Below are 12,674 nucleotides of genomic sequence, written 5' to 3'. Positions count from 1 at the left end.
CTATCTTTCCAAACCCCAATCACAGCCACCCACGGTGCTCCCCATTCTTTCACATGCTCAATTATAGCCAGCTACAACCCTCACAAATTCCCTAGATTCCCAATCACAGCAAGCCACCATCCCCCCCCCCCCCCCCCCATCTCTGCAGACCCTATTCACAGCCAGCCACAGCAATCCCACCATGTCTCTAGACCCCCAATCACAGCCAGCCAACTACAGTGACCCCCTCCATTCTTCCAAATCCCCAATTACAGCCTGCCAACCTTCTATTGTGGACCGCAGGTGCCGTAAATTCGTAGAAACCAACTGAAACTTGACGTTAGAGACTTTATTGTGCTCTTTGAGAATCAATTACTTCACAGTTCATACAGCTAAGAAGGTCAGTGATAGCTTGTTTTAAAGCTCTTCTACTGTCCTTTTAAAACACGTAAATGTTTTACTGTTCAAGGTCAGGGCACAGGTGTACTTTAAGTGCATCTCTTGGTCATCACCCCAACCCCCCACCCACCCTCCCCCCAGAGAAGCCACCTCAAGTCTAATGTCACCTTTCAGCTGGTACTTGCAAACTCAGTATCAGCAGAAATGACAAATGGTGTGCTTATTATGGCTATTGAAGGAACTGTGTGTACTGTGATTGTAAGCTCTAACGAGCAGGGCCCTCTGATTCCTCCTGTATTGAATTGTATTGTTCTTGTACTGTCCTCCCTAATGTTGTAAAGTGCTGTGTAAACTGTTGGCGCTATATAAATCCTGTATAATAATAATAATAATACTGTGTACTGTAAGTGTTCTGTGGTACTGCTTATATATGTGTATACTTTAATCCCTGCTTTACCTCGCCAAACTGCTCCGAGCAATTTACAGGAATTCTTGATGCAAGAGACACACACCTTAAAGCCCAACTCCAGGTAAAACTTGTTTTATATTTTTAACCACTTGACCTCCTGGAGATTTACCCCCTTCATGACCAGGCCATTTTTTGCAATATGGCACTGCATTACTTTAACTGACAATTGCGCGGTCATGCAACACTGTACTCAAAAATAAATGCACGTCCTTTTTTTTTTTAACCACAAATAGAGCTTTCTTTTGGTGGTGTTTGATGTGTTTTTTTTTTGCGCTATAAACAAAAAACGACCAACAATTTTGAAAAAAATAAATAAATTTTTTTTTTTACTTTCTGCTATAAAATATATCAAATAAAAAAAAATTGAAAAAAATCTAATCCCTTCATAAATGTAGGCCAATATGTATTCAGCTACATATTTTAGGTAAAAAAAAAAATTCCAATAAGCACAAAAAGCGTATGTTGATTGGTTTGCGCAAAAGGTATAGTGTCTACAATCCATGGGATGTTTATATTTATATATGTTTTCATTTTTTTACTAGTAATGGCAGCGATCAGCGACTTTTAGCGGGACTGCGATATTGTGGTGGACATTCTGACACTAACTTACACTTTGTGGGAACCAGTGACACTAATACAAGGATCAGTTCTAAAAAATATGCACTGTTACTATACTAATGACACTCGCTGGGAAGGGGTTAAAGCGGAGCTCCGCTAATTGGCGGCGGACATTGAGTCTGTGGTACTCGCTGCTGGGCTCCTGCTGTTTGTGATCACAGTGGGAGCGAGCTGCCGGAGGCCCAACTTGGAAGAGCCGGACCATGTATATATACACGTGATCTGGCGCACAGGTGCCATCCTTTATCAGTTTTAAGCAAGGTCCATAAAGACATGGATGAGCGAAATTGGAGGTGGAGGAGCTTGACTGACCTGCACAGAGTCTTGGCCTCAACCCGATAGAACAACTTTGAGATGAATTAGAGTGGAGGCTGCAAGCCAGGCCTTCTCATCCAACATCAGTGCCTGACCTCACAAATGCACTTCTGGAAGAATGGTCAAACATTCCCATAGACACACTCCTATTTACCAACAATGATCGGCATTCTATCGATGGAGGAACAGCAAGTAGTTGGGGAATACCACTCCAGGATTATTAAAACTTTGCATTATTGATTACTATTCAGTGTGATGTTACAACGTTGGTACATCATGTTTATATTGTCGACAGCCTTTTATCATTATTCGTGCAATTTTATTCTATATGAAAATAAATATCTATTTTAAAGAATATAATTTTCTTTATTGAAATTGCCTTTAAAAATCCAAATTAGAGGTCAACCCCAATACAATATTTAAAGGGATGATGGCAATTACACACATTGGGGGTTTTTTACGAAAGGAAAATCCACTACAAGTGCAAACTACAAGTGCAAAGTGCACTTGAAATTGCACTGAAAGTGCAGTCGCTGGAAATCTGAGGGGAAGATTTGAAATGAGGGGAAGCTCTGCTGATTTTGTCATCCAATCATGTGCAAGCTAAAATGCTGTTTTTTATTTTCCTTGCATGTCCCCCTCAGATCTACAGCGACTGCACCTCTAAGTGCACTTGTAGTGCAAAGTGGATTTGCCTTTTGTAAATAACCCCCATAGTCTCTAATTTTCCATTTTATTATTTTTTTTATAGACACACTCCTAAACCTTGTGGACAGCCTTCCCAGAAGAGTTGAAGCTGTTATAGTTACAAAGGGTGGGCCAACTCAATATTGAAACCTTACGGACTAATGCCCTGTACACACGGTCGGACTTTCTGACGGAAAATGTGCGATCGGAGCTTGTTGTTGGAAATTCCGACCGTATGTGGGCTCCATCGGACAGTTTCCATCGGAATTTCCGACACACAAAGTTTGAGAGCTGGCAATAAAATTTTCCCACAACAAAATCCGATCACGTAAATTCCGATCGTGTGTAGACAAATCCGACACGCAAAGTGCCACGCATGCTCAGAATCAAGCAGAAGACCCGCACTGGGCTATTGAAATTCATTTTTTCTCGGCTCGTCCTACGTGTTGTACGTCACCGTGTTCTTGACGTTCGGAATTTCCGACCAACTTTGTGCGACCGTGTGTATGCAAGACAAATTTGAGCCAACATCCGTCGGAAAAAATCTGGTCGATCTTGTTGTCGGAATGTCCGATCGTGTGTACGGGGCATAAGACTGGGGTGCCATTAAAGTTCATGTGCGTGTAAAGGCAGGCGTCCCAATACTTTTGACAATATAGTGTATTTGACCTGAACACAAGTTCACTTGCCCCCATGGGTGTCCGCAGGTAGGGGCAAGGGGGGGCAAGTGACCCCCCCTGGAATTGACAAGGGTCTGCCGTGGCCGCACCTGTAGCTGTGCTGGCTCTCTGGGTTTGTGCAAGTCGGCTCCACAGCTGCTGCAGATCAGTGTCACTGAGCTTATAGAGCTCTTTGCTGCCACCTCTGGCTGCTTCCTGTATGTGCGCCCCTCGTATTTGCTTTGCTGCCTGTTCTGTATGTGCGCCCCTCGTGTTTGCTTTGCTGCCTGTTGTATTTTCACAGGGACGTGTGGAAACAGGACTTGGGAGAAGGAAGACCACCTTACAAGTGAGGACTGTGAGTACAAGTGAAGGGAGGAGGCTGTTTGTGTATAGGGGGGGGGCAGAGCTGTGTGTGTGTGGGGGCCTGACATATATACAAATGAGGGGGGCAATGGCAAAAAGGGACACGCACGGGAGTACAGACATGAGGGCTGTGCACCCCACAAGATGCATAAGAAAACACGAAACCCCCTAACGGGGCTTTAATGCAGCCAATAATATCGATGTAAATGAGTACTCAAAAATAGCTTTATTGATACAAAAATTATACAAAACAGGTAAGTTCTGACATTACAGGTCAAGACATGACCTGGAGTACAATATAGGATAAAAAACAGACAATGCCCATGATCGGGAACAGTGTACAACACAATATATCCAAGACAACAAGATCTAAGATATTAAAACTGACGCGTTTCGACCCTAACTGGGTCTTCTTCAGAGGATGGTTTGCAGCTGTAGGGATGTAAACATGTATCAAAACATCTTTTAAAACAGCACAAGACAACAACAACAATGGATTTGTGTATATGCATAAACAGCTTCATAAGTTACATAATTACCAGTCATAAAGTTCATTGAATTAAAGCCCCGTTAGGGGATTTCGTGTTTTCTTACAGATGAGGGGGGCAGCTGAGTGAATACAGGTATGATCAGTGAAGGGGGGTGCTAGATACTGTATAGGAAAGATCATATCATCTGTCCTGTCTTGTATACAGCTATATACACCCATCTTCCTTCCTGTATTCCTCCATCACTGACTGCAGATATACATCATCTGTCCTGTATATATCGCTGTATACAGGACAGATGATGTATATCTGCACAGTGATGATGGAGGAAGGTCTCTATATACAGGAAGGAAGGTGGGTATATACAGGTAGCTGTGTATAACCACCTTCCTTCCTGTATAAAGAGACCTTCCTCCATCATCACTGTGCAGATATACATCATCTGTCCTGTATACAGCTATATACACCCACCTTCCTTCCTGTATATATTATTACAATCCACCCCCTATATATACAGAAACTGTACAGGCCACATTTGATGGGCACAATGAGACTACAATTGATGGGCACATGCCTGCTTTTTATGTGATAATGACTAAGCCCCTCCCCTTCATGACATTGACCAAAAAGGGGCGGAGCATGGGTGATATAAAATGATGCCCCCCCCTGAAAAAGTTCTGCGGACGCCCATGCTTGCCCTTTTTTTTTTTTTTTGTTAAATCAGACCTGAAAACGTTCCATAAAGTGGCCCGATTTTCAATTTGTTACAATGGAACACTACATTTCTTGAAGTGAGGTCAAGGATTTAAACAGAAGACATTCAAATAGTCCTCGATTTTTCCACTGCTGATTGCTTGGCATTGGCAGCATAAAAAGTAAAGTGTAAAAGCAGATTCCAAGGTGTTCTAATCTTCTAAGGCTTTGCCCTTGGCTTTACAAACAACATGTGGGCTAAGGCTTCGTTTACAACTTACCTCCATAAATCGATCGCCCTGTCTCCTCGCTGCATAGCCTGTCTGTCTGGCAAAGTCCGATCGGTGCTGAAGGTGAGTCAGTGATCTCAGCTGATTGCCAATATAGTTATTTACCAACTGCCATTGTGAAATATCTCCAGTAAACATCCTTCCACATTATCAACAAACACCGGGAAGACAGTGCCTTCATTTCCTCATCGCTTCATGAAAACCTGGACTATAAGGCTGCCTGTGAAGTGTAAATATGCTCATGTGCATGTAGCCTTAAAGTGCTTGTAACTAAAAATGTACAAAACACATCCTTCTATAGTGTGTACTTGTCTTGGATTCAGTGTAACGCAGTGATGTCTGTCTGCTTTCTTGTTCCTCTGCTATCTGCATGAGTCCCTTCTGACCGCCTATGCTGACACCAAGCAATCCCAGGAGACAGCAGGTGGTTGACAACCTCAGCCGTGCACGTTTCCCTATAAGACTGTGTAGAGGGGGGGTGGCATGTCCATTCCCTCTACTCAAGTCTCAGATTACACTCAGCTCTCCTCTCTGAGCAATGCAGGGTGTGACATCAGATCCCCCTCCCCCAGCCTTCTGGAGCTCGTTGTGTAAAATGTGTGGTTTAGGAGGCTGTAGATGAGAGAGAGCCGCAGATAAACAGGTACAACTTATGTAGGGGGATTTGTATTATCTCTGTGTATCTCCTGAGGATAGTCACTTTAGTGGGTATATGTAACTGTCTATTATCACGTTAAAGTGTTGCTAAACCCAGGACCCTGCATATTGAATGTAAAGATTTCAGCCAAGCCCCCCTCCCCCCGTTCTTTTCTTTCCTAAAAAGTGTTACTAAACCCAGGACCCTGCATTAACTATATTTGGTCTCCCACAGTACACAGAACATGGAAATGCAATTATTTTAGTAAATATAAACTACTAAATACCTTTTCTCATCAACAGTATATAGCAGTCTTGTGACTTCTATCAGTGTCTGGTTAAAGCTTGTAGGAGGAGATTTCATTCTCCTCTGACTGTCCTATGAGGCTGCAGAACCCCTGACCCTCTGCCTGGATGGTGCTGATTGGAGGAAAAGATGATCCGCACTCCGGTGATTGCTCTTGAAAAGTGTGATATTTATTGACAAGCCACAGTGACCAAACGCAAATGAGAACATTTGCTGATTGGCCCTCTGCTGATCACATGCACTCTCCCAAGAAAAAAACTCTCTAACAATACACACCAAACTGAGCATGTGCAGAGTGCCCCCAAGGCTCTGTTCTATCAGGAGATGGATTGGGGACAGTGGAAGAAGGGGGGGATCATAGAAGACAGGATCAAAAAGCCTTTTTTACACAATTCGGAGGATTAACTCCTTAGGTTCCACATTGAGTATAACAAGGATGCTTTACTGCTTGCCTTATACAGACTGATTTTACTGTTGTCGGTTTAGTAACACTTTAAGGAGGAACTGCAGTCTGCTCACATCATTTGTAATAAAAACTTTTGCCATTCTGAAGCTTCCCTCCAACCACTTTGCATATTAACTTATATGCTGTGATTCTGTACTTGCTAAATATGCTGCAGAAATCTCCCTCCACTGAGTCTGGCTGCATCCATTTTAACTGTGGGCAGCTGAAGCTGCTGCCTGTTCACTTCCTGGATTTACACAGACACACCTCTAGCTCTGCAGCTCTTATTGGCCCTCTTGTGACTCATCCCTCCTGCCTTCCTAGCAAATTCGCACGTGAGTGAGAGCGAGAGCTGTGCATGATGTTATAAGCCTAGGCTAATGACCAGACAAGAAACAGGAAGTGGGCTGTATAAGGGATTTACTGGCAGAAAAAAAATGTTTTATTATCCAAAGTTAATACAACAAGGGCAGAAGATTTAATAGATGGAAAGATTAAAAAAATGACTGAAGTTCCACTTTAAAGTTGTTGTAAACCTTATTTTTTTTTTAAAATAGCAAACATGTCTATACTTACCTGCTCTGTGTAATGGTTTTGCACAGAGCAGCCCCGATCCTTTTCTTCTGGGGTCCCCCGCCGGCGCTCCTGGCTCCCCCTCTTCATCAGGTACCCCCACGGAAAGAATCATGAGACAGGGTGAGTTGGCATTGTTTTTATATTGTAGAGGTCAACACAACTCAATGGACAACTATCAAGGTATAGCAGACCAGATCTAACATTGGCACCACATGTGTTGTGAAGTATACCGTTGCCTTGTCTGCAGAACACTGGTAGAGAGGTTGACTTTATTCAGCAGAATACAAATTGCACTTTCAGTTTCACAGTGCTCAATTGGAGTGGTGGTGGTAAGTTAGATGACATTGGGCTCCTCTAGGCTTCTGAGGAATATGATGGCTGAAGACCATCTGGTTGGGACCTGTGCAAAAGAGATACTCTGAAAAGAAAACCTACCTGGTCTGAAACTTCTCCCTACTTCTGTTCCTGTGCTTTCCCAACCCAGTGGAGCTCTTTCCACACCTTACTGTGGGTGTACCCAAATGACGTCAGCCCCTACACTTATAGGGTCCTTCATCAAGTTGGCTGCCCAGATCTTGCAGGACCTCGGCGTCCAATAGGATCAATGTCCTTCCCAAGATGGCCACCTGGAGCCCAAGCTAGGAGACATCTCCTCTCTGTTGAACTTGTGCCAACCTGAAGAAATGGCACGGTTGGAGGAAGTATCGCAGCTTGCCCCCGTCTACATGCCCACTACAGGAACAAGGAATAGGAAAAAAATAATAATAATGAGACATGATCTAAGGAGGGATATGGAAGTTTGAGAGGGGGGATTGCCTGAAAATACACTTGAATTTGTAGGCTGCCATTGCTGATTACTTTCTGAAAATGCCAGTTATTTTGGATGATCAAGTCACAGTAAAGTCAGCCACTGTATAAATATGACAGCCAACCAACTAGCATTTTTAGAAGAAGTCAACGTCAGCATGAGCACTGCCACATTACTGGCTCCTTGTGCTTCTTTTCTATCTTCCATTCTGAGCTCTGCTGTACAGAAGAGTGCAAGTCAAATCAAATTCAGGTACTTACACTGCTTTCATTTTAGACATTACATTTAAAGTGTTACTAAACCCAGGACCCTGCATTTACTATATCTGGTCTCCCACAGTCAACAGAACATGGAAATTCAATCATTTTAGTAAATATAAACGGCTAAATACCTTTTCTCATCAGCAGTATATAACAGTCTTGTGACTTCTATCAGTGTCTGGTTAAAGCTTGTAAGAGGAGTTTTCATTCTCTCCCGATTGAGGCTTCAGGACCCCTGACCCTCTGTTTGGACAGTGCTAATTGGCCCTGGGCTGATCACATGCACTCTCCCAAGAAAAAAAAAAAAAACTCTCTAGCAATACACACCAAACTGAGCATGTGCAGAGTGACTCCTAGGGCTCTGTTCTATCAGCAGATAGATCGGGGACAGTGGAAGAAGGGGAGGATCCGAAAAGACAGGATCAAACAGCCCTTTTACAGCATTCAGAGGATTAACCCCTTAGGTCCCACAGTGAGTATAACAAGCTTGTTTTACAGCATATACAGACTGATTGTACTGTTGTGGGTTTAATAACACTTTAATGCAATAATCTGTGTCCTTTACTTGTGACTGGAATTTTGTGATGTAGATCTACTTTAAAGCCCAATCAACGTTTAGTTAAAATAAGGTGAATTAATTCCATGTGCAACAAAACAAAAAATCTTACAGTTTGTTTTCTTTAAAAATCAGCCACAGTCTGAGTAGAAAGGCCTGTCCCCTGCCAGCATACTTTAGAAAGAACTCCAACTGGTTTTCACAATAGGCACCCTGACAAAAGACACACCATGTCCTGCCTATATTAGCCAATCAAATTCTACCTTCTACTTTTTTTTTTTTTTTTTTTTTTTACTGGTTACAATAACCTCAAACTTTCCTATACTTTCCTACACCAAGCCAACAAAGTGCAAACTTTTCAGCATCTAAGAAAAGATTTGTGTAATTATGGAGTTAACTACAAGCAACAATACACGAGCCTGCTTCTCACATATAGTAAGTAATGTTAGCCTCAATTTTCCCAAGTTCCACCCAAATTCCAGGGCATGGTTCAGTGGTGGGCCAAGTTCTCCTTTCATTCCACAACGGAGATATAAAAAAAATGCATTTATTTTATTTTTTTGGAGGTAGTTAAAAGACCTTTGCCATTCATGTAAAGTATGCACTTGTCTACATCAGTATAAATTAAAAAGTATGTATTCAATTAAAATTCCTCATAGATTTCACTAAGAATAGATAAAAAAAAAAAGTGAGAACAACAAGAAAAGATTATGCAACTGTCACATATAGTGCAAGGCAAAAAGTAAAGGATACAATTGTTAATAAAACTGCGTTTTAAGTAAATTAATATAATATTTAAAGTAAGATGTTAAAACAGTTGGGTAAGAACTGAAAAAAATAAAAAACCTGCAATTCTGCAACAGGCTTATTTGGGAGACTTACATTTTAGCATTGATCTGCATGCAGTGGCCACTTTATTTGCAATACCTGTCTAGTATCTATAAAGGGCTATTACATGGTCAGCAAAAATACTCAGATACATTGTGGCACTCATTGAGGCTAATGCTGTTATTAGACCTAAAGTGGTTGTAAACCCTCACGTTATACCCAGTGAGGTGAATAGCCTCAGATGATACACAGAGAATAACCAAATCCTCCTACATAAGTTTTACCTGTATATCTGCTGTCTTTACCTTTCTACTAGGGTTGTCCCGATACCGATACTAGTACCGAGCATTTGCCCGAGTACTTGTACTCGGGCAAATGCTCCCGATGCTTCCCCTACCTTGAGAGTCAGCAGTGATCGGCGCGTGGGGGAGTTACAAGCTTCTCCCCCAGCGCCTTTCAGCTGCTTTAGTGAAATCTTTACAGCAGTGATCGGTGCTTGTAACTCCCCCACACGCGATCACCGCTGACTGTCACCCCATCCTCCATGCCCCCTCCGTTCCGCTGTCCCCCTCCGTTCCGCTGTCCCCCTCCGTACCGCCGTTCCGCTGTCCCTCTCCGTTCCGCTGTCCCCCTCCGTACCGCCGTTCCTCTGTCCCTCTCCGTTCCGCTGTCCCCCTCCGTTCCGCTGTCCCCCTCCGTTTCGCCGTTCCGCTGTCCCTCTCCATTCCGCTGTCCCCCTCCGTTCCGCTGTCCCCCTCCGTTCCGCTGTCCCCCTCCGTTTCGCCGTTCCGCTGTCCCTCTCCATTCCGCTGTCCCCCGCCGTTCCGCTGTCCCTCTCCGTTCCGCTGTCCCCCTCTGCTCTGCTGTCCCCCTCCGTTCCGCCGTTCCGCTGTCCCCCTCCGTTCTGCTGTCCCCCTCCGTTCTGCTGTCCCTCTCCGTTCTGCTGTCCCCCTCCATTCTGCTGTCCCTCTCCGTTCTGCTGTCCCCCTCCTCCTATGTGCTGTCTCTCTCCATGTCCTCCTCCTTCCTTTTCTGTGTGGACAGAGTCAGCTGACTCTGTCCATTAACATAACTGAAACATTGTAACCTCCTGTGATTACGATGTCTCAGTTTATGAATGGAGAGGACCCGCTGTCTTCTCTCCATTCATTTTCAATGCAACTGAGGCTGCAGAGAAAGGGACTGGGGAATCTCTATCCTCTGCCTCTTTCTCTGTCTCAAGGGGGAGATATCAGGGGTCTGTTAAGACCCCTGATATCTCACCAAAGCCCCCCAACAGGGCTGATTAAAAAAAACACACAAAGTATTGCAATAAATAATACAAAAAAAATTATTGTAAAAAATAATACAAATTTAAATTAAAAAAACACAGACAGCGTCCACCCCCTCCCCCCTAAAAAAAAAGAAAGCATTGTAAAAAAACAAACAAAAAAAATGTAAAAAAAAAACAAAACACTGCCACGTGACATTAAAAATAAAAGTATCGGTAATCGGTATCGGCGAGTACTTGAAAAAAAGTATCGGTACTTGTACTCAGTCTTAAAAAAGTGGTATCAGGACATCCCTACTTTCTACACTCTTTGAAAAGTGCAGATCGTGTTAGAAATCTTTCTTCCTCTTTCAGCAGTGGGTGGGGAGTCTGGGCTTACACGAAGGACAAAGGAACATGCAGAGCTGTATTTTGAATAGACAAGCTCTGTGCTAATCTCCCTCTAAGCTCCCTCCCCGCCACAAATTTTCAGCTACTGTTATCTCGGATGTCGGAGAACTTGTTGATAACAGAGGAACAGAGCACCAGAGAGAAGCGGCACTTAGAGCTTTGGAGAGAGATAAGTAAACACTACAGATATATGTGCTTAGTTTAACTTTTGTGAATGGGGTTTACAACCACTTTAACTGCTGACTCAATATCACCAAACTTTATGAGATGGAAGAGAAGGACACCTTTTAGCACAAAGCATGAAGGCAAAGGATGCACCCCCTGCCATACCCCCATATACAGTAGGCTATGAAGAATGAATTAATCCAAAATGATTTTGGTGCTTTCTTTTACTGCTACTTTTTCTTTGATCTGATAACAAATATAATACATTAACGTTTGGATATTTTTTTTTTTTTAATTAAAGTATACATTAAGCCAAAACTTTATTTAGTTGTGGATAAAATGTGGAAGAGTCTGTCCCTTTGCCTGGATTTTATTGTTGTCTTTGTCCCCACTGCAGAAGTTCACTCTCACTATCTGATGACTATTGTTCCAGGTAGAGAAAGTGATAGGCATAGCTCCCAACTGTCCCTGATTTCGAGGGACTGTCCCTCATTTGGAACAAAGGCCCTCTGTCCCTCATTTTGGTCTGATCTATATAGTTGTATATAAAATGTACTATTTATCTATCCAAAAGTGTTCTACAGTCCAAAACCTTTCGTACAATTTCTAAATTTCTAAATTGGTTAATTTGTAAATTCCAAAAGCCAATATAAAGGAATAGTAGTGATAAGAAAAGCACATGTTTAACCAATCATTTATTTTTCTAGAACTCTCTTTTAAGGGGGTGTGGCTTTCATACTTTTGCTAATAGGTGTCCTTCATTCCCATCTCAAAAAGTTGGGAGGTATGGATAGGATAGGAGGTCAGAGGAAATCTTCCAACAGGTAAACTCGTTCTGATGACTACTGTCTGAGGCCACATTGACATCTTCACGTAGCAGGATCTGAGGTCTTATTTTCCTGTTCCTAGATGACACTGGAGGAATCCAACCTGGTCTTCAGTTTCTCTAGCCAGAGGTTCAGTGTGTTGTGCATTCAGAAATGCCTTCTGCTGAGTACTGCTGTAAGGAGTATGTGGACTTATAGTTATCTTGAACAAGTCTGGCCATTTTTTTCCAACCTCTATTAGTAGCGATGTCCTTAACCTTCAGAGCTGTAACTAACTGATTTTTTTTTTTGTGTAAACACCATTCTTTGTAAAGTCTAGAGACCATAGTACATCCCATTGAAAAGAAAGAAAATCACAATCAAAAATGTGATGAAACTTAAAAGAGTTTGGCTCTGGATCCCTGAAGATCTTTCTTAATCTCACCCAATAGTGTGGAGATATTGTTAATGGAAGGTTTATGGAGACTGGGCAGGTAGCTTCTGCACACCAGAAGGCGTTTCATGGTCACCTTGAGCTGTGACTGGAATGAATATATTTATCATTGAAGCGACACATTGATATTAAAGTCCAGATACAAGTTTTATTCCAATGTAAAATCATATGAAAGACTATATACAATGTGATAAGGCGAATGAGACATGA

General features: G+C 42.6%; 1 protein-coding gene across 3 annotated transcripts in view; it reads right to left on the bottom strand.

The window, feature by feature from the left end:
* The window catches only part of KCNJ15 (potassium inwardly rectifying channel subfamily J member 15), a 120,128-nt gene that overhangs the window by 18,185 nt on the left and 89,269 nt on the right, over positions 1–12,674 (bottom strand). The window contains exon 1 of one of the 3 annotated variants that reach the window (XM_073617210.1): positions 4,955–5,354. The exons of the other annotated variants lie outside the window; for them this stretch is intronic. Coding sequence (XP_073473311.1) covers positions 4,955–4,989 — 35 coding nt within the window. The 5' untranslated portion in view covers positions 4,990–5,354. Of the gene's footprint in view, positions 1–4,954; positions 5,355–12,674 lie in introns of those variants that run through there. 3 annotated transcript variants of the gene reach the window in all.

The sequence above is a fragment of the Aquarana catesbeiana genome, linkage group LG02, assembly GCF_042186555.1.
Source record: "Aquarana catesbeiana isolate 2022-GZ linkage group LG02, ASM4218655v1, whole genome shotgun sequence".
In the NCBI taxonomy this organism is placed as follows: Eukaryota; Metazoa; Chordata; class Amphibia; order Anura; family Ranidae; genus Aquarana; species Aquarana catesbeiana.
The sequence above is the reverse complement of the archived record's forward strand: the minus strand, read 5'-3'. Positions and strand labels throughout refer to the sequence as shown.